At 34.5% G+C, this 23,529-nt stretch overlaps 1 protein-coding gene across 1 annotated transcript in view; it reads left to right on the top strand.

Moving 5' to 3' along the window:
* The window catches only part of Art4 (arginine methyltransferase 4), a 327,729-nt gene that overhangs the window by 56,135 nt on the left and 248,065 nt on the right, over window positions 1-23,529 (top strand). Inside the window, 1 exon segment of the mRNA XM_090414215.1 lies at window positions 4,278-4,378. Within this exon segment, the coding sequence (XP_090270341.1) occupies window positions 4,278-4,378 (101 nt within the window).

Here is a 23,529-nt window from a genome sequence, read left to right as displayed (position 1 = left end):
TCATTCCTCCCACAGCAATATTATAGTGTTCTTTTCACTCCAAGCATGCTTCACTATGCAACACACTTCTAGTTTTCATTTCCATTGTGAAGTGATAAATAATGAGCACTTTACTTGAAAACAGTAAATCTCATACACTTCAAGTGTGCGAGGAATTTTTCATATCATATATGCATTCAAATTAAAATACAGTTATCATTTTCAACAAATTTTAATCAAATCATTTCATTCATTTTGTTAGATGTGAACCATACACATATGTACAATATGCATGATGTGTAATAGACAATCTATTCTTAAAAAATAAATTGTGCTTTTCTTACAATATAATTTCATTAACAAAATAAACTGATAATTCTAAACAAATTAAAATTGACACAATGTAATTATATACTGTGATACCTCTATAGAAATAATTCTTCCAACACCTTTACCTCTTAAGTAGGTGTGCAGCTGTAATATTGTATTGTCCTAAGCTTAATTTTCACAGCTCACAACATGAATTAGCTTAGTGTAATTAAATGCTTGAAATTTTTACATAACACAAATGCTTTTTAATACTGTTATTTAAAAAATCCAATTATCTTGCAAAGACAAGTCAAAGACAATCATGTGACTAAGTGCATTGTAAAAAGTGAATCTGGCTCCACATCAAAGGGCTATTTACTTTGGTTTTGTGAATCTTGTTATTTATCTTTCCTGCATGAAATGTGGAAAGACAGCAGGAGTAGATGATATTCGACCAGAAATGCTGAAGTATCGTGGTACAAAAGTCTTGCAGTGGCTGCACTGCATAGTTCAGAATGCCTGGACAGAGGGACAAATTCCTGATGATTGGAGTAGAGCTCTAATAGTACCCATATATAAAAAGGGAAATAAAACTGAATGTGAGAATTACAGAGGTATTTCCCTACTCAGTGTTCCTGGCAAGATTTATGCCAGTATACTTGAAAAACGGTTGAGAAGAATTGTGGAAGAAAAGCTTGGTGAAGAACAAGCTGGATTCAGGCCAAACAGAGGCTGTCAGGATCAGATCTTCACTTTACGACAAATAGTTGAGAAAGCACAGGAATATAACAAAGATCTGTATTTAAGTTTTGTCGATCTGGAAAAGGCATATGACAAGGTGCCAAGAGAGAAGCTATTCAATACGCTACAGTTATATGGTGTCAATGGGGCATTATATCGAGCAATACTTAGTCTTTATTTGAGTTGCAAGTCAGTAGTTAGAATTGAAGGAAGTACAGGAAGATGGTTTAATGTTAAATATGGCATGAGACAAGGATGTACATTATCCCCTCTGTTATTCATTATCTATATGGATCACATTATGAAGGAAAGTGGCATTAAACATGATATCAGAATTGGGGATGTTAATGTCAGCTCTTTGCTTTATGCAGACGATGTTATACTCCTAAATAAATCCACTATAAGTTTGCAAGATTCCCTGACTAAATTGAATAACTGCTGTAATAGATATGGTATGAAGGTCAGCAATACAAAGACGATGAAAATAGGTAGAATCGTAATAGGTAAAATGTCAACTGTGTTGTGAACAGAGAACCTGTGGAACAAGTAAAACATTTCAACTACTTAGGCACGAATTTTAGTGAAGATGGTAAATTAAATATGGAAATAGACAACAGAATCAACAAAGCTGGTATGGTAGGAAGTCAATTGAATAAATTCATATGGAATAAGAGAGAAATTAGTTGGAAAACTAAATTAGCTGTATACAAGACAGTGTTCAAACCAGTTTTAACTTATGGATCTGAGAGCTGGGTCAGAAGTAAAACACTTGACCAAAGACTAGAGACCGCAGATATGAGAGTCCTGAGAAAGATTAGGGTCATGAACAGATGGCATCAATGGCAATATCATATTAAAAAACGAGGATATTAGGAAAGAACTTGATACTGTCAGCATCCAGGAATGCATTAACAGAGCTAATCTCAGGTGGTATGGTCACTTAAACAGAATGGGAGAGGAAAGATTAGCAAAACAAGTGTTCTCTGCCAGGTTTGCAGGAAAACGACCCAAAGGAAGACCAAGATATAGGTGGATTGATACGGTAAACAGTGCCTTAGAAGATAGAAATATAAGATCTGAAAATGTTGTAGCTTTGACAGGTAACAGATTGATTTGGAGGAAAATTGTAGGTAGGAAGTTAGTAATGATGTAAATTTTTCATGTAGTACTATCATATCCTGTACACCCCTTGAGGGTACATATCAGGAATTTGATGATGATGATTAAATTATTGTTCATAGATAATTTATAGAAATTCACCCTTCGTTATCAGCAAAAAAAAAAAAAAAAAAAAAAGAAAGAAAAGAAACACAAAATGAGTGTGATGAGCTGTGTTGTGGTACATTATAGACCCACAAGTATTTAGACATATGTGCTGGTATACATTCATGTTGCACTTTAATGAAATAATTTAAAGTGCAAAGAGAAATAATTAAACAAGTTTAATCAATTTTGATATTTTGTCTCAGTCATAGACACCATCAGATTCCTTCTGATTCTATGCAGTGGAATGGTCTGCTTGACCTGATTGACCATTGCTGTAGCAGTGGATTTTTAGTGTTCTTCTAAGCATATTTTTGCAGATCTCCTGGTGTTACCATAATATAATAATTTGCAAGAACAAGGAACCTTGTAAACACCTGAAATAGAGAGAAGAGGAAGCGGGAAGAGCAGAGAAGGGAAGCCAGCTTCAAATGAGGTTTGAAAGCAGTGCAGAGATATTTAAATTTAAACTGTAATGACATTCTTACTATCCCTAAAGTATGAGAACTTGTCATCCTTAATTGTGTAAAATAAATTTATGTATATTATTTTATTTTAATTTAATCTAATTTCTTTTCTTTTTTTTTTATCAGATATATTTATTTTAATTTAATTCTATGACACACTATAATGGAATCCCACTACTGCTCGCATAGTGGAATTCCATTGTAAGCATGCATCCTCACTATGTTATTCCTAATATTGTTTGAAATAACTCTACTAATGTCCTAAGATACTAAGGAGGAAATATTTACTTATTAAATTTAATTACTGTGTTTTGCATATGCATGTTTAGTTAAAGATTATATTTCTTCAAAGTTATCTAATTTTTCTGAAGTTCCCTAGATATCGAGAATAGTAATAGCATTACTCAAATTATGTTGAGAGGGATGTAAGGAGAATGGAAGGGATAGATAAATTCTAGATTTTTTGGATTGTAACCATTAGACAGGAAGTTTTGACTTATAGAGACAAGTTCTTCTGCTGTAATGGAATCATAGGTGGAACAGAGGTTGGAGACTGTTGACAAGGGTTTTAGTGGCCCCATATTGTTGATAATACTATTGAGGATGGTGGGAAAGTATGTATGTATCAACCTTTGTAGATGGATTTTCTGTAAACAGAGAAAGAAGGGATACCATTGGGTAAACATGTAATTAGTTTCTAAAAAAGCAAGCTGTTGTTTTTTTCCAGTTCACGATTGAAAAAGAAAAAAAAAACAGCTTTCTTTTTTAAATACACTAATCACACATTTGCCCAATGGTACCCTTTTTTTCTTTCTCTGTTTACAAAAAACTCAACATTGGAGAAATTTCAGGAAGAAATCGAACATCAGCAGTGAAAACAGGCAGTATCCACATAAGTATCAATGGCAAAGAAGTCAAATTGGCAAAAGAACAAGATAATACATATTTATTCAGGTTCATCCTGAATAAATATGTATGTTTACTATTCAGGTTTGGGAAATCTTCTCAAATTTTGGGAAATGCCAATACTTTGAGATCCCAGTTTACATACAAGGTCTCCAATAAGTACCCACTGAGGGCACCTCACCCCTAGTTTGGACTCAAAAAGTTTTTTCTTCAAGTGTTTCATTCAGTTTTGTGTGTTACAAGTTTATGTTGTATCCTCTGAAGGTGTCTGTGACTGAGATAAAATACTGGAACAATTGAATAGTGTTCTTAAAGCTTTTCTACTGCTGCTTTGTTTCATTAAGCATGAGATTTGAACATGATTTAATTGTATAATGTTAAATTATATACATTCAAATGACCATTCAAAATACCTTTAAGATACTACTAAACAGTTCTGATATAGTGCGCCATAGAAAGATTTGAAAATATGGTTTCAAAACAGTTCCCATTTGTAAAATAGGGGAATTGTTTTTGCATCTGCCAGAAAACTTGTAGAAGGATTATGCTTCTTGTGCTTGTTTATCTATGTATATAACATGTGCACTAAATTAAAATTCTTTTAACTTTCAGATTTAGCAAAATTTCGTGAAATAATAAATGGCTTCAAAACTGGTAAAAATTCAACATTTTCTTTACGAACAGATGAAACTTCAGCAACACAGTATTTTCAGGTAATTCATTTTCTTTCAAAGTACTCCTTTAGATCATATTAACATTTTAGATTTTGTACTTATCTTTTAATTTTGGGGAAATTATGTTAAAAAAAAAAAACTGACAGTATTTTTATATAACATATGTTAATGGCTAAATGCCCCAGTGGCATGCTTTAGCCACAATTTTTTTGAGAGCACTACAAGAATATAGCTGACAACTATTATATGTTTCTACTACTACTGAGTATACCATTTGTAGTGTTAACCCTACTTTTCACTATATCAGACTTCTTATGTTAATAGATTGGAAATAATGAAAAGTGGAGAGAGTAAGTTAACAATATATATATATATATATTTATATATTTAATTAGTTCATTAGATTGTTTTAAATTTTTATCATGATGGAGCATTAACTTCAAAATGAGTAAGTTGTGTATTCAAAGAATGAAGCTCAAGTATAAATAAAAAATAATAAAACATTTACTCTAAACACACACACACTAGATACATCACCATATATATTAAATCATCCTTCTTTCATTTCCAAAGGAAACTGACAGAAATGGTATTCTCCACAGAATTTCATTTAGTAAAAATTATTTTCTAAAAAAAAAAAATACTGTATGTCTAACTTTTACATTCTTAATAAATATATAAGATAATTATATGGCTGTTCTAGAATATACATATGAGTTCAGAGAAGACACTTCTTTTGAATCTCGCAGTTTAATTTAATTTTTGAAGAATGACATCAAACATTATACAAAGAATAAATTAAAGATACGAAGAAATTATATACTTGGCTTAATCCTTTATCTAAGTGTAAGCAAACAAGTTTGCACCTGAATTATTTTCAGGACTGAGGCAACTTGTATAAAGAAGCTAAGACTTCACATTACTTGCCTTAGTATTTTATGAAGAATGAACATAGCATCCTGCTGAAAGTTCTATAATTTCACTTGACTATATGGGCAATTCCTTTGCAGCATTTATTCCATCACTATCCTCTTTATCTTTCTGTTTAGTTTCTACTCATTCATTGTCTATCTTACCTCGTTTGTTCCTTAGATTGCAGTAAAAGAAGCTGAAGATGTCACTTGACTATTATCATCGTCATAACGCTAATTACGGGTATAGACCATATTGGTCTGTTCCAGTCTCATTATCCATCCAGTATCCTTTTTTTGAGGTCTACCCTGCCTTCTGGTGGAAAGAGAAGGCAGGGTAGACTTATATTTCAATTGGCTTATATTTCAGTATTTGTTTAGGATGTCGGTGTTGGCAATTTGGTTTACATGTTCTATCCATTTTTGTTTGTAATTGTTTAGTTTTTTCCTATTGATTTTGTTTTTAGTTCTTTTGAAATGTCTTCGTTCCTTTTTTGGTCTAATAATGTGTATTTTGCAGTTCTTCTCATAAATCTCATTTCACTTGTTTTTATTCTTTGTTTATCTTGTTTGTTTAGTGCCCAAATTTCACTACCATATAATAATGTGGGCACCACTAAAGTATTGTATATTTTCAAGTGTGTTTCTTTTTGTACTATATTTGGGTTGAGTATTCTATTTATCATTTATTTTTATTTTATTATCATTGTATATATATATTCAATATTGCATGTAGTAAAATATTAGGTATATTTATTCATTGTAATATATCAATGAATGTGATATATTATCTTTTTATCTTTTTACTTTGTCAAATGCTTTTTTGTAATCTATAAACAAAAGATGAGTTTCTAAATTAAATTCTCTTCCTTTTTCTATAAGTAGTTTTAAACAGAAAGCTGCATCCATTGTAGAGTGTCCTTTTCTAAATCCATTTTGACATTCTAATAATATTTTTTCACTGTATATTTTCAGTTTTTCATTAAGTATTCAACTATATATTTTGTAGCATGAATTTAATAAATTAATACCTCTGTAATTAGCAGGTTTTGTTTTATCTGCTTTTTTAACTATAGGTATTACTATACTTGTATTCCATTCTATTGGTATTTGTCCATTTTAGATATATTTCATTTAAAATTTTAATAATCTTTCATGAAATTTTTTTCCAGCAAATTTATGGAGTTCGGAGTTTATCACATTTTCTCCTGCTGATTTGCCATTTTTTATTTTATAGGTTGTCCTTTAATTCTTTCATTGTTATTATATCATTTAAAGTATTTTGAAAGTATCTGTGTAATTTTTTTTGATGCCAGTATATTTGCTTATGCTTGTACTAGGGTGGTCTGAAAAGTTCTTGGCCTAACAATGAAAAAACAAATTTATATTTCAAAATTATTTTTATTTTTCAACATAATCTCCCTTAAGACTAATATATTTATCCCTTCCCTGTAGTGGTTCTCAGTAAGATCTGCAAAATACCCCTCTACAGTTGTAATCACCTCTTGATTTGAAGAAAAACGCTAACCAGTGAGGAAGAGTTTTAGTTTTGGGAAGAGATAGAAGTCAGAGGGAGCCAAATTCAAGGAATAGGGTGGATGTTCCAACAGTTCATAGTACAGATCCCTTAATTTTCCCATTGCCAAAACACCTTTGTGGACAGGTGCATTGTCCTAATGAAAGATGATTTTTTTCTTCTGCGAACTGGGTCTTTTCTCATGAATTTTTTCGTCTAGTCTGGTTAAAAGATCGGAATAATATTCCTTGGCTATTGTTTTACCCTTTTCAAGATAATTAATAAACAAAATGCCTTTAGCATCCCAAAACACTGATGCCATGACCTTTTCTGCTGATGGAACTGATTGTATCCTCTTTGGTGCTGAACAACTGGCGTTTGTCCACTGTTTTGACTGCTGTTTGGATTCTGGTGTGTAGGTATACATGCAAAGTATATCCTACAGAATCTTTTGAAATGCCTATAGTCTCAGCAATATCACGCAATTTGACTTGCCAGTCATCCAATACCATGTCGTGCACATGATCAATGATTTCTGGTGTTGTTAAACGTTTTGGACGTCCTTCACGTAGATCATCTTCAAGGCTGGTATGGCCATGTTTAAACTCACAGCCCATACAGCCCATTTCTTAATTGTCGAAAACGAAGGAGAAAAGTGCCCATAACCAAACTTTTATGAAATTCGATTGAATTTCTTTTGGTGTTAAACTTTCTTTTACAAAAAATTTTATAACTGCACAATACTCAATTTTATCCATTTCAAGGGATACAGACAACACTTTTGCTTCAGACAGCTATATTAAACAAACTATGTGATAGAATGACTTGAAATTTTACATGGATGCTTCTGACAAATGACCAACTTAGGAAAAAAAAATCTTGTCGATAGTGTTGCCATCTGTGGTCGAGGCATAGAACTTTGCAGACCATCCTCATATACTTTTATGCTATTATACTATTATGCTTATATATATTTTCTTTTAGAGAACAAGTTATTATGTGATACTGCCAAGAACTCATTGCAGGAAGGCATTCCACCATACATATAGTTTGATGTAAAGCATCTTTCCTTCATTCCCTGAATAGGACATAAAAATAATCACTAACAATGGTATGCTTAATTGAACTGTTCCAAAAACAGTTCCAAGAAAAACAGTTTTACTATAGATTTCATCTCACTTTATGGAGTACACATTTCCTTCATCATCAAATTAATGATATGTACCATCAAAGGGTGTACAGGATATGATAGTACTACATGAAAAACTTGCATATTTACCAACTTACTACAATCTCTACAATTTTCCTCCAAATCAATCTATTACCTGTTATTACTACAACATTATCAGATCTTATATTTCTATTCTCAAAGGCACTTTTTACTGTATCAATTCACCTATATCTTGATCTTCCTCTGGATCTTTTTCCTACCAACCTGGCAGAAAACACTTGTTTTGCTAATCTTTCCTCTCCCATTCTGTTTAAGTGACCATACCACCTGAGATTACCTCTGCTAATGCATTCCGGGATGCTGACAGTATCAAGTTCTTTCCTAATATCCTTGTTTTTAATATGATATTGCCATTGATGCCATCTGTTCATGCCCCTAATCTTTCTCAGGACTCTAATATCTGTGGTCTCTAGTCTTTGGTCAACTGTTTTACTTCTAACTCAATTCTCAGATACAAAAGTTAAAATCTTGTATACAGCTAATCAGTATTTTGACTAATTTCTCTCTTATTCCATATAAATTTATTCAGTTGACTTCCTACTATACCAGCTTTGTTGATTCTGTTGTCTATTTCCATATTTAATTTACCATCTTCATTAAAAATCATTTGTAAGTAGCTGAAATGTTTTACTTGTTCTATAGGTTTTCTATTCACAATGCAGTTGATATTTTCAATGTTTCTGCCTATTTTCATTGTCTTTGTCTTGTTACTGCTGACTTTCATACCATATTTATTATAACAGTTATTCAATTTAGTCAGTGAATCTTGCAGACTAGTAGCGGATTTATTTAAAAGTATAACATCGTCTGCATAAAGCAAAGAGCTGACATTGACATTTCCAATTTTGATATCTGGTTTAATACCACTTCGTAGTGTGATCCATGTAGGTAATGTACATCCTTCACTGATTCCAGATTTAACATTAAACCCATCTTTCTGTACTTCACTTCTAACTGCTAATTTTGAATAGCTTCTCTCTTGGCACTTTGTCATATGGGTTTTCAAGATCTACAAAACTTAAATACAGATCTTTGTCATATTCTCATGATTTCTCAACTATTTGCAGTAAAGTGAAAATCTGATCCCAACAGCCTCTATTTGGCCTGAATCCAGCTTGTTCTTCACCAAGCTTCTCTTACACAATCCTTCTCAACTGTTTCTCAAGTATACTTGCATAAATCTTACCAAGAACACTCAGTAGGGAAATACCTCTATTTGACCTGAATCCAGCTTGTTTTTCACCGACTTCTCTTTCACAATCCTTCTCAACTGTTTCTCAAGTATACCTGCATAAATCTTATCAGGAAACACTCAGTAGGGAAATACCTCTGTAATTCTCACATTCAGTTTTATTTCCCTTTTTATATATGCATGCTATGAGAGCTCTAATCATCTGGAATTCATCCCTCTGTCCAGGCCTTCTGAACTATTCAGTGCAGCCACTGTAAGACTTTTATATCTTCATACTTCAGCCTTTCTGGTTGAATATCATCTACTCCTGCTGCCTTTCCAAATTTCAGGCTTTTGATGGATTTCTCTACTTGAAGAATGGATATGTATTCCTGATTGCATGCCTAGTCAGTGTTTTTTACCACTGTGCTGTCACTGATTGTTTCATTTAGCAATTTTTCAAAGTAATTACTCCATATTTCAATGATATCTTTTTCTCCTGTTTTCATGTCACCTTTTATCATCTCTAACTCCTTTTACATCTTTTACAGCTCTTTCCTCCATTTCTAAGCTTCTTCAACAACCTCCAGAATATTTTGCCGCCTTCTTGATATTTATTTTCTATGTTCTTGCCAAAGTCCTGTCATGACTTTTGTTTAGCTAGTTTTACACAGTGTTTAGCTTTCTTACATTTGTCTTGGTATTCTCTAAGAGCACAAAATGACTTATTTGACAGTAACTTTTGATTTGCTTTCTTCTTTTCCTTCACTGTCTCTTTATCTTCCCTCTTTAACCACCTGCTTTTTCCATCCTTGCAGGCAGACAACTTTACCACATGCCTCTTTGGCTGAATCAATCAATGTTTTCTTCAGAACTTGCCACTGAATCTCCAAGATTTGCTTCTTTTCTCAAACTTTAATTTTTTCTTCAATAATGTTTGTGTATTTTAGTCTGCAGTTCACATCTGAGAGCTGCACAACTTTCATTGTTTATAACTTTCTTACATTTCTTTCTTTGGGGTGCTTAAGGGTCAAAGCTGTATAACTGATAGGGGACTTACACATAGCCTTTAAAGTAATGTGGAGAACCAACCAGGGCTTCTGACCTAATGTCCAATCTGCACCTTCTCTTGGTGCACCCTGCTAGGTATCTACCTGGATACTGAACGAATGAGGTTGGGGCTGGCAATTTGGGATTTAGCCAACCAAATCTTATTCTTATTGGATTAAACCACAATATTAAATGATGGTACAACATGACTGAATTTCATACTGGCTGGGGCGTCGGCCAGTTAAACAAGTTTCCCGTTGTTTTCACCATGAACCAGGTGAAATTGTGGAGGAAAAGCTTTGAGAATAACAAGCTGTATTCAGGCCAAACAGAGATTGTCAGGATCAGATTTTCACTGTACGACAAATAGTTAAGAAATCATGGGAATATAACAAGAATCTGCATTTAAATTTTGTATATATGAAAATGGCATATGACAAGGTGTCAAGTGGAAAGCAGTTCAAAACGCTCCAGTTATATAGTGTAAATGGGACATTATATCAAGCAGCACATAGTCTATATTTGAGTTCTAAATCAGCAACTAGAATTGAAGGAGATATAGGGAGATGGTTTGATGTTAAGTTTTATATCACTGTTTTATATCATCTATATTGATCAGATTATGAAGAAAACTGATATTAAAGCTGATATCAAAATTTGAGATGTTAATCTTTGCTCTTTACTTTATGCAGATGATGTTATATTTCTTAATAAATCCAGGCCAAGTCTGCAGGGATTCCCTAACCAAATTGAATAACTGCTGTAATAAATTTAGTATGAAAATCAGCATTACAAAGACAATGAAAATAGTCAGAAACATTGAAAACATCAACTGCATCTTGAATGGAGAACCAATAGAACAAGTAAAACATTTCTGCTACTTAGGCACGATTTTTAGTGAAGATAGTAAATTAAATATGGAAATAGACCACAAAATCAACAAAGTCAGTATGGTAGGAAGCAATTGGATAAATTTATATGGAATAAGAGAGAAATTAGTCAAAATTCTAAATTACTGTATATAAGACAGTTTTCAAACCAATTTTAACTTATGGCTCTGAGAGCTGGGAAGTCTATTTTCCATGCATCTGCCATTCGTTAAAGCTTTGTAGCATTCAGGCTACCAAATCTTTCAATGAAACAGTGAAATTTTTTGAAACAGTTCAAAAAACATATATTTAGTCATGTCTCAAAAAAAAAAAAAGGAAATTTTAATACAGTATATTAACAGTTTGTGCACAATTTATCAGAGATGCATTGGTCCACAAGAATAACGCTATTTGCAAATCATTTACCCAGAATAAAAAAAAAAAAGCAACAGAACCAATTTTCTTTGAAGTATAGAAACTAGGTCAGGTTTGAATGGAATTTTAACATGTATTAATTGCTTTGAGTGTGTAATTTTGAGCAATGTCTGGTTTAAAGTGTTGATGGTAATACTTTATGGAAACAAAATTTCTCATGAAATAAATTTAACAATTGATGTGGAAGAACAACATTAAAAGTTTGCTTTCAGATTTAAAAGAGTTCAGAGAAAAATGTGTCATATATTTACTGCAAGCAATCTTGTCGCTGATAACTTAGAAATAAATGTAATGAATTTTCAGAAAAAAGATGCAAAATTAGAAAAAAATTGAATAATAATAGTAGTGATATCAACCAAGAATGTAATACTATTAAAGATTGCTTTAAAAGTCAAGTGTTTTTTATAAAAAAAAACTCTACTTTTTTTCGCCTTTCTGAAAATTATCAAAATTTTATCTTGTCATTATGAAGCAGTAAATGAATTGCAATTTATTTGGATTTTTGTGGAATTATCTGCATATTGACAACAGTAAATTTAGAGAAGTAATGAGTATTGTGCAGAAAGCTAAAGCTGAATAACAGTGAAAGAGTTATGAAATATACAAAGCTCAGGTCAGAAAAGTAATGAGTATTGTGCAGAAAGCTAAAGCTGAATAACAGTGAGAGGAGTTATGAAATATACAAAACTCAGGCCAGAAAAGTAATGAGTATTGTGCAGAAAGCTAAATCAGAGTATGAAAAGAAATTGGCCATGGAAGTTAAAGGCATTCCAAAAGAATTTTATCATTATGCTGCAAGCAAATGAAAAAATGAATGTGAAAGAATAACTTTATTGAATGCAGATGGTACTCAAGTGTTGGAAGTTAATGAGATTTTTCAGTTAATGAGTGCTCATTTGCTAATATATATCAACCAGGTGCATGTAACATGGTGCACAGTGTTCCATGGTGCACATTGGATGAAGAGTTTTATGAAAATGAGGTTGAAGAGCTGTTGCATAACCTGGATAAGAATTTGTCTATAGGGACAGATGGAATATCAACCCATTTGCTAAAGGAATGTTCAGCTGAATTGGCTAGTCCTTTCACATGTTTATGTAACTTGAGTGTCAGCTCAACAATGATCCCACAGGAATGGAAGGAATGTATGATAGTTCCATTGTACAAGGGTGGTGCGAAAATTAATGTGTCTAACTACTGACCTATCAGTATCTCTGGTGTGGTAGTGAAGATTTTAGAGAAGTTCGTAAGAACTCGCATACAGAAATGGGTAGACAAACATACTATACTCTGTAATGAGCAGCATGGGTTTACTAAAGGAAGGTCATGTTTTAGCAATTTGCTCTTATTTTAACAGTGTTAAGGCCAAATTGGATAAAGGGAATGGATACACTATGATAATGTTGGATTTTTCTAAGGCATTTGATAGGATACCACACGAAAGGCTTTGCATAAACTGGAGAATATGGGATTGGAATATAAACTCTTGACTTGGATCAGGGGATGGTACAGACAGATATCAAAACGTGGTATACAATGGGTGTGAATCTGCCAGATTTATTAGGACTGACATATGGAGACATTAAAATTCTGTCTCTGCGTGCTCTGCAGGGCACACTGGTGGCTTGGCTCTGCCATTAGCGTATGACTGTTAGGATGCCTCGTGTCAGAATCAGGTGATCTCTTGTAAAGGTTTCAGCCTAGTAAGATTTGTAAGTATAATACTGCACTCTCAGTATGAAGTTGAATAAATAAATAAATGACCATTGATGTACCTCAGGGGTCAGTCCTTGGGCCATTATTGTTCAGTCTATGCATTAATAACATCAGCTGTGCAGTTGTTTGCTGATGCAAAGATAGACCAGGCATTCATGGATGCTACTGATATTCAGCACTTACAAAGTGATTTGAATAGGCTGAAAATTTGGACAAATGAAAAAAAAATGACTATCAGTTTAATGTTAGTAAGTGCAAAGTTATGCACTTTGGGGTGATTAGTTTCAGTGGCATGTTATATCAGTGGGGCTATGCTTCAAGAATCTGAGGAGGCAAAGAATCTTGCCATGTTGGTAGATTGTAATTTGAAGTTAAAAGGTCACACTGCAGAAGTTGCAAATACAACTCAGAAGATAATTTCGAAGTTGAAGTGAACCTTCACATGTAAGGATAAGGGAGTCATTTTGCCTCTTTATAAGGCTTGGATAAAACCACATCTGGATTATTGTGTGCAGATTTGGTTTCCTGGATTCCAAGGGGATAAAGAAGCTGTGGAAAGGGTGCAAAGAAGAGTTTACAAAGATTATATCTGGATTATGAGGACAGATTGCAGACTCTGGTTAACAGGAGAAAGAGGGTTGATAGTAGTCTATAAACTTATGAATGGGTGTTATAAGATATCGTCTGACGAAATTTTTTGTTACGTGGAAGGTAGGAAGAGAACACGGGGGCATCCATGGAAGTTAAGTTTGCTCAAAGTTAAGAAAGAGGTAAGAGCTAGGTTTTTCTCCCAGAGAGAGAGCAGTGAGTGAGTGAAATAGTTTGCATTTAGGGGTAGTGAGTGCATCTAATGTGAATGAATTTAAGGGAAGGTATGACAGCTGGTTTGGGTGATTTATAGCCTTCCTCAGTGAGTCTGAGACTCCTCAAGGTCTCAGCTAATAATAATATAGTAAACAATTTTGTTTTTGCAGTTTAAATTACAGTATAATTAAACATTGAAGGAGATATAGATATAGGAGATATATGGATAATAGAATAAGTATAGCTGGTATGGTAGAAATTATTCCATAAATTTATATGGAATAAGGGAGAATTCAGCCTAAACATTAAGCTAGAAGAATTCAAGATAATAGTAAAACCAATTTTAACTTGTGAATCTAAAACTTGAATTTCAAGTACCCTTCATATATCATGACAGATAAGAGTTATTTGGAAAATTAGAGAGGGTAAAAGATTGGCATTAATGAAAATTATATTATTATTATTCAGGCTTCCATGGAATTCCAAGACTCATCGTTGCAGACCCACCCTAGAAAACAGTAACATACCAATTCTTTAACTCACTGACTGTTTGTGCACTCACCACTATATCAGGCAATGCATTCCACGCTTCAACAATCCTCCACGCAAAGAAACTACTCACCCTCTTGCTCACAACTTCTTTGTGTTACTTGCAGGAATCCCCCCCCCCTTGTCCTCGCTCCTTTCCCCTGTTCCACCAAATAAAAGAACTCCTCAGTGTCAACCCTGTAATTACCTCTCAACAGTTTAAAAGTCTCAATCATCACCTCTCTTCTATCTACCAAACTCTGCAGTCCACATTCCCTCAGCCTATCTTCATAACTAACATTGTACAGTCCTGCTACAATCTTTATCTGCCTCTGCACTCTTTCCATGGTTAATTTATCCTCATGAAATCCTGGGGGATCAAATTTGGGTACAATAGTCCAGGTGTGGTCTGATCACGGCTTTATACAATAGAATGACAAATCTTTTATCTCTGTTGGTCAGCATCCTTCTCAGTATTACAGCAATCCTCTGGGTTACCTTCACCACCTTTGCAAAATGTTCCCTGAATTTCCAGTTTCTGTCAATTATCATCCCTAGATTCCTTGCTTCTGCCACTTCCTCCAGTACAGTTCTTCCAACAGAGTATGCAGCCTCCCATCCATGTATCCCAAACTTCAAGATTTTACATCTTGCTGCATTACACTGATGTCCCCATTCATTTACCCATTTGTCTAGTTTATTCAAATCGTCTTGCAGGGCTACTGCATCTCACTATTGTTAATAACCTGTCCCAGCTTCATATTATCTGGAAACAACTGAATATCCCCGTGCAATCCATTAACAATGTCACTGATATAAAGGTTAAACAATACAGGTCACAGTACTGAGTCCTGTTGGCCCCACTTGTAACCTTTTGCCTCCTTGATACACAACTTACATACACAACCCTGTGATACCTATCAGGTAACCAATTCTTAATCCAGTTCACTAACCTATATCACTGACATCTAAACCCATGTGCTGCAACTTAAATATTAGCTTATCGTGTGGTACCCTATTAACTGCCTTTGTAAAATAAAAAAAAAAATGGTAGAATGTCTTTCCCTCATCAACTGCTCTTGTCATTTTTTTATAAAAGGCAATCATTTATTAACCATAGTATTATTATCATATTATTATATGATAATATTATTATTATATAATAATATTTCTCCTAGATCTTAACACTACCGATGAAATACAAACTTATCTGTAGTTTGACACTTCCAGCCTACTGCCACCCTTATGCAATGGCACTATTTTACTTTTCTTCCATTCCTTGGGTACCTTTCCCATGGCTAGACTTTTTCGAAAATCCAGGTCAATGGAGCTGTCAGTTCTTTAGCACATTCTCTCAAAACCTGTGACAAAATCCCATTCAGCCCTTTATTGACACTCATAATACCCACTATTTCAAACACATTCTCTTCTTGCACTTCTAAACCTCAAACTTGCCCTATCCCTCTAGTATTAAAACCCAATTCTCCAGGATGAAATACCCCAATAACGTGTTCAGTGAACAACTCCACTATGTCCTTTGCATCAGTCACTCTATTCCCATTTTTATCCACCAGTGTCATTCTCCGATTATTTCTTCTCCTACTGGCTAGATAGCAAAAAAATTACTTAGGATTTTTTTTGGATCTCAGAGCCAATCTCTTTGTCATATTCCAGTTTTCCCTTCCTTACCACTGAGTCATATTCTTCATGCATCTGCCCTCCACACCTCTCCTTACATCTCTTCCATAACCTCTTTTTTACCTGCAGTTCCCCATTTGATATTGTTTGTCATTCGCTTAACACCAAATTGTGCTCTCTTCACTTGAAGTATACAGCTTGCTATTGATGCTAATAAATGCCTTCATAAGTTCCCAAGCACTGATGACATCTTGTCCTTCCAATTCATCTTTCTGTGGGACTGCCCCAAGTTGATATCGAAGACTATTATAATTCAACATACAATCTATTCTCTTATACTCCTTCATGTCTATTCATCTTCCAAGTCAAAACCACATGGTCATTCTCTATCCAACTGGGCACAGAGATGCCATCTCAGTTATAAATAGCTCTTCTGATGCTGACCAAATCTAAAACTCTTCAACCTCGTTATTTCTATTACATGTTGCCTAAGACATTTGTCACTCAAGAATTTCATTAATTCTATTCCCTTATTACTACATGCAGTTTCCTCTTCCCAGTTTATATTGCTACTTAAAATCTCCCATAACAATCATTCTTTTTACACTTGCCAAGTTCAACTGCTTAAACATCTCCTCACTATATATAAACACGCTCTTCGCCCTATACTCTCCCCCTGGCTTGTCACAACATCCCACTAAATATCCTGTCGTGCCCACCTCAGGATATTTACCTCACACCATATGCTTTCAAAACCATTAGTGCCATTGCCCTCCAAATCATCCACTCTGAGAGGACATAAGTCATCACTTATTATGAGCAGTAATCCACCACTGCATTTTCCTTTCCTATCCTGTTGAAAAATGCTATTCCCTGATTCTTCTATTCCTGTCAGTATAACATCTTCTGTTAAACACATCTTGGAGATCCCAATAATCTTTGGACAGGCTGATGCTATAAGTGCCACCAATTCATCTCAAGCTATAAGAATCAATGCTATCAATATCACCAATTCATCTCTCCTTTAGTCCAGATACTACTGGTGTTAGTATAAATTATTATCCCCTCCCAATGTATTTCCCTTTCTTCTCCTTATCATCCAACATAATCATTCTAGTTTCCCTGCTTTGACATACTGACTTGCTCAAAAAACAGCATTCTTTCCAAATGCCTATGTCCTTCATTCAAATACAAACAGTCTCTTGCATACAGTTCTTCTCTGTCTTCAGATATCCCTCCATGCATCCACGTATTCAAAGCTTCGCCTTTAACACATTCTGGCTATTATACTATTATTACTGATGCTCTTCTCCACAGCTCTGCATTATCATACCTGGGTAAGACACACTACTTACCTCTCTGCCTTCTTTCGTACAACCTCGGATTGCTTGCCACCTGATTTGCACTGCCTCTCAAGTCATTTGTGGCCACAATCCTCTCATCCATCTTTTCACCTCTCTTAATTGCCACTCCTGAGGCATTCTATCTTGAACACCAACGATCACCAAGTCTCCATATCACACGTCTTACCCCTCTGTTTCTTCCTTGCTCACCTGAATCCCTCACTTCCTCTCTCCTCTAACATTTTCTTTGCTACCCTACTTACCTGTTGTCCTGTCATCTCTCCATCCCTGGTTCCAGCAGTCTTTCACATTTTTCTCATTTCCTCTCTTTTACTGGCTCTCCTCTATCATTCCCATAACTCTCTCTTACCCCTACTCAGATTTGCTTTGTGTTCATTGTTTCCAATCTAATCTCTCCTTTCACGCTACTCGACTCATTCCCAAGACATTCCACTTCTTTCAGCAAATCTCTCTCTCTCTCTCTCTCTGCAAGCTACCTACTCTGAATTGCTATTCATCTTCCCAATTAACACCATCTCGGAAAACTTCACAATGTTTCAAACTTGCCATACATTTATTTTTGCTCCCTGCATTTATTTTTTTTCACCCACATTGATCTCTCTTTATTAGGACTGTCATTTATTTTCACCCTTGCTCACCTTACTCATCTCTCTTGGTCAGCATTCTCTGATGTAAAGTTTCTGACTTAACAATGTTGAGGTGCGTTATACTAATGTCCAAATCACAAAATTCTTCCCGTTTTCCACATATATGCACACTCGATCTCTCACTTGCCACATATCTGTCGTGATGCGTACATGCTGCAAAGCACTGCATACCACAAAATCGTATAGTATGCTGTGCAATATGTGTAAAAAAAAAAAAAAAAAAAAACCTGTAATAAAAATAATTAAAACTTATCTCTTTACACGTGCAACTCTGACTTCTCCCTCTGGCAGATATTCCCATATGATATATTAAAAATGAAATTATATGGTATAGCACAAAAGAGAAAAAAAACAGTCCTGGACTTTACTTCATAACATATATCATTGTAGTTGTTCAGTACTGTTTTTTTTTTGTGCCATATTCTATTAAAATAAAAATATTAGAAAGTAACTTACTGTTGTTAGGAATGAAGACTGTACAAGGTTAGAAAAGGTGTTTGGGTGTGTTACCAGGGTGGTTGAAAAAAAGGCTTACAAGAATATCTAGATCTCAGAAGACCAAGTTCTAAGAAATTGATACATTTAGTAGTTTTACAGAAAACTAAGATACTACTTAATGTCATCAAAATATAGTTTGATGATGTTGGAAACCTGATAGATAAGATTAATATGGAAGAAAATTTCTGATAAAAAGCTAAAAATAACTTAAATTTCATTACATGGGAAGATTTTCCCATGTAATGAAATTTAATAAGTCATGGGAAGATTGGTAAGAGTATGGAAGAGAAGTATCATGAAAAGGTTATTGAAAAAGTTTTGGAATGGGAAAAAGAGTTACAGTAAAATGAATCACATGATAAAGAGACATCTAAACATAGATATTTTGGATATCTGAAGCATAACATACAAATCATGCCAGAATCTCCACAATAAAAACTCACTTTCACATCCAATTTGCTAACATCTATGGAATAAATACTAATATAAACAACTTTCATGATCACTTAGTCATCCAGACAAGACCTCTTATTCTTGAGAGAAATGCAAACTGCTACTACATCCACTATTATCTGTGTTCAGTGTTTAAATTTCACACTTTATATGATACCTTTTACCACAAGGGTGGCACATGTGTCTTTGTGAGATCTAATGTTTTTTGCCAGGTAATAGCTAATTTAATTAAATCACTACTTTTGACCTTCTGCTGCATTTATTGGTCTCTAAACCTCTAAAAATGACTCTGACCTCTTTGCCTTCCTCTCCTTGAAGCTCAACTGACAGCAGTCCAGCTATTCAAATAGTAAAGTCATTTTCTTAGTGACTTTAATTCACAGTTCCAACTAGCTTTCCTTTTTGAACAACTGACCAAACTGAAACAAGATGTGGAAGTCTGCTGTAAGCAATGACCTAATTGCAAATCGTACATCTACCTCCCGAAATCTTAATAACTTTCCATCTTCTGATACACTTTATCCTTTTAATCACTTCTTTCAGATACACTATAGGGGTCTCCTCTCTCACAGAACTCCCTTTTTCCAACCACTCCCAGCTTCGTGTCCTTTGGCACTACAAAGGCACCAAGTGGGATTATCCCAGAATTTCTATTCCATGGTCTGAACATTGCTTCCACTCTTCTAATTCAAAACCTACTGCTGAGTGAGTCACAGTAATTATCATCACCAGCATGAAAGCCTTTATTCCCCATTCTTCCCAGAACCAAGTTGAACCAAGAGGCTTCAGCTTGGTTCAACTTTCTGTTGAACCAAGCTCTGGTTCAATAGAAAGTGTATACTAAAGCAGTTGAATAATAATAATAAAGTAATTTATGATAGGTTTGTATCAAGGACCCCAGCTTCATATTCAGCCTATGCTTGAAGCATGCAATAAATGCAAATTAGCAGATCTAAATCTGACGACATAAAGACCAACAACAGAAAACTTGCATAGCCAAATGGAAGCAGTGCCACCTGGTCCCCTGCTAAGGCCATGGAATGCAATTTCTGCTCACCTGTGCTTCCTCTCTCTCTCTCTCTCTCTCACCCAGATGGCATCACTGTTACAGAACACAAAGATAAACCTGATCTCATGGTGTTACTGTTTCCCTCCAACTCCATAGATTAACAAAGCTAATCTCTTTCTTATCGAACCATATCAGAATATGAGCAATATATGCCTCCTGTGGGTTTTTTTGGCAAAAAAACATCAGAAAAGTACTAAATAACTTGCACATAAAGTTTAATCTCTCAATTGAACTCAAGCATTCTGCATTAGTGCTAACACCTGTTCTGTTGTCTCTATAATCTTTGGTAGTACTCAGCTGGCATTTATTTCATCACATGGAAGTAATCATGTATTCAGCCTGTTCCAAAAAAAAAAAAAAAAGGAGATGGCAGTTTACTGTCAAACTGCTGACTAGTCACCATCACCTCTGTCTTCTCTAAAATATTGGAGAAAGTCATCTATAATCAACTTTTCCCCTTCCTAGAGAACCATCAGTTAATCCATGACCACTAGTTTAGATTCTGGCATTCAAGGCCCATGACTGATCTCTTAACCTACACCATTCACCACTGAATACATGCCATTGTAAGGTTTAGATATGGATGTGCTGTTGCTCTTGACATTTCCCAAGCTTTTTTTGTCACATCTGGCACTGAACAGATTGCCATACTTTGGTCCACCTGCTACTGTCTGTAATTGGGTAACCTTTCTTTCTTTCTGGTTCTACTTTCACTGCATCTCCTCGTGAAAGTAGAACCAGACCTCTCTTCCAGCTTTGCACCAATGTAGGAGTGCCTCAAGCTCTGTTTTATCACCAATTTTCTTTCTCCTTCTCATAAACGACCAACTCTCAATTATCACTAATGCTATCCAAAGTTTTTCTGATGATAGTACCAGTTTTGTGCTAGGCATTTGACAAACGTCATTGCATTAAACATTGTTCTTTTCCCTTGTAAAAAAGATTGCAGCTTCATTACCTTTATCCTCAGTAATATACAAATTGTCAAACAGGATCTAATCTCTACTTGGACTAACATTTACCCCAAGCCTCTCCTGGGATGAACACATCCCATCAATCACTTCGTCAGCATCCAAAAAAATCTAAGCATTCTCTTCTGCTCAGAATACTGTTTTTTCCCACTCAGCTGCTAAATTTATATAAATCTCAAATCCACTCATCCTTAGAATACTGCTTACAGGTTTGGGACAGTGCACCTAAACCTCCCCAAAGTTCTCAATGCTGTCCACAGGGTGTAATTTAGCTGATAAATGATCCCTCCCTCACTGTTGCATTTCATTCACTGTCTTACTTATGCACTACTTCACCTGGTGTCTTTTCTACAAGTAGTTGTTAAAAGATTTTCACTTGGTTGGTTCAATCCATTATCAAGTGTAAGCAAACAAAGTTTGCACCTGAAGTATCTTTCAGGACTGGTGTGATGAGAACTTATACAACCTTTATCACGAGTTTCCCCAGTCCTGAAAGTTACTTCAGGCACAAGCTTTGTTTGCTTACACTTGGATAATGGATTAAACCAAGTATATAATTTCTTGGTATCTTTAATTTTTCTACAAGCAGTTTCATGAACACTACTCCAGTGAACTAGCAACCATCATTTAACATAAGGTTAACCACCTTATCCTGAAAATTGTGATTACAAAAGTCAAATTTAGGATAAGATAGGTATGTCTTGGGCCTCAGGCACCTGTAAATATTACAGATTATTACAGTATTCTATGCACTTCTTCAGGGCTGATAATGTAATACACCTCTGCGAGACACGTAGCAAGCAAAGATGATTTTCTAGTGTACGTGCTCAAAGATGTACACCAGAGAACAAAATGTACTATAGGTTATTGTAAACCTATCATACATTGTTTTATTTATTTCTTTTATATATGTTTTACATTTAGTCTGTTGTTTGCTTTTATAGTTCTTTGTTTGACGGGATTGCTGATCTCATCAGCTTTTACTTTTCTGTATTCCAGTGTACTTCTGATTTGAATGAGTCATCTTATATTTTAGTCTTCTTCTGGATGTTTCCATGTCAGTTTGCTTTCAAAAACCTTGGTTGCTAATCTTTCATCTCCCATTCTACCTATATAAAATTCTTGAATGTTAATATCCGCTTCTCTTTTCTTTTCTTTTTCTTAATATTGTTTTGTCATTTATGCCATTTGTTCTCTCTCTTAATTTTCCTCTCTTTGTGTTTAACTCAAATTTCATCAGTTTCATATGTTAAAATTGGTTTACATACTGTCCTATATGCTTTTTTTGCTGATTCATTTGGCTTGCAACTCCATCAGCCTTGAATCTTTAATTTAATTGTCAGATACAGTTCAGTTCATCTTTCCCATCTTTACTGATGATTACGTCTAAACATTTAACTGTTACCATTTGTATTGATCCACTATTGAGTGTCTTTGTGATGTTTGTTTTTCAGCTGATTTTCATAATTTGTCTTTTTTTTTTATGCATTTTCATACCAGATTTCTTATGATAGCATTATTGTGGGATGTGCCTATTCAAGCAATGTTTCAGCAGTCAAGAAATATGTAACAGTCATATTGTCAGGTAGATTAACCTACAGCACAATGTTATCAAAAGGGATCCAACAAACAGTCAAATCAGTAAATTAAATAAGTTATTAGACAATGTACAATCATGGAATGCCACTACTGTTGATAAGATACTAATTCATCATGCTTGTCCAACTCATCTCTATGGTCTTCCTAAAATACTCAAGGATGGCAACTGACTATTCCCAATAGTAGACTATATTAGCTCTCCTACTTACTTCCTTGCAAAACATCTCTCTCGTCATCTTCAGAATCTCACTGGCCATGTTAGCCCTAATATTAAAAACAGTCTTGATTTTAAGAGAAAATAAAAGATCTATATCTGTGCAGTAACAAGATTGTGGTTTCTTTTCGTGTAGTCTCCCTCTTCGCCAACATACCAGACACACAAATGTTAACAAGAGAGATTTCAGTTTTTAGAATGATTTCCCAGAAGACATTGTTAACCTATTAAATTGATGAAGATGATTTAATCCTTTCAGTCGTATCCAACTCTTGGTTACTTTGTTGAAAGTTTATCCACTTGGTTATACTATAAATTAAGGATGCCAAGAATTATATTCTTGGTTTAATCCTCTATCCAAATGTAAGCAAACAAAGTTTGTGCCTGAACTGTTTTGGGGACTGGGCAACTCATATAAAGAAGCTAATGACTTCACATCACATTCCTTAGTATCCCATAATGCAAAGCACATATCCTTACAGACATATATTATGGGAAGGGTCACT

Source organism: Typopeltis vanoorti, chromosome 25, assembly GCF_054136105.1.
Source record: "Typopeltis vanoorti isolate ZY-2024b chromosome 25, IOZ_Tvanoo_1.0, whole genome shotgun sequence".
In the NCBI taxonomy this organism is placed as follows: Eukaryota; Metazoa; Arthropoda; class Arachnida; order Uropygi; family Thelyphonidae; genus Typopeltis; species Typopeltis vanoorti.
The sequence above is the reverse complement of the archived record's forward strand: the minus strand, read 5'-3'. Positions and strand labels throughout refer to the sequence as shown.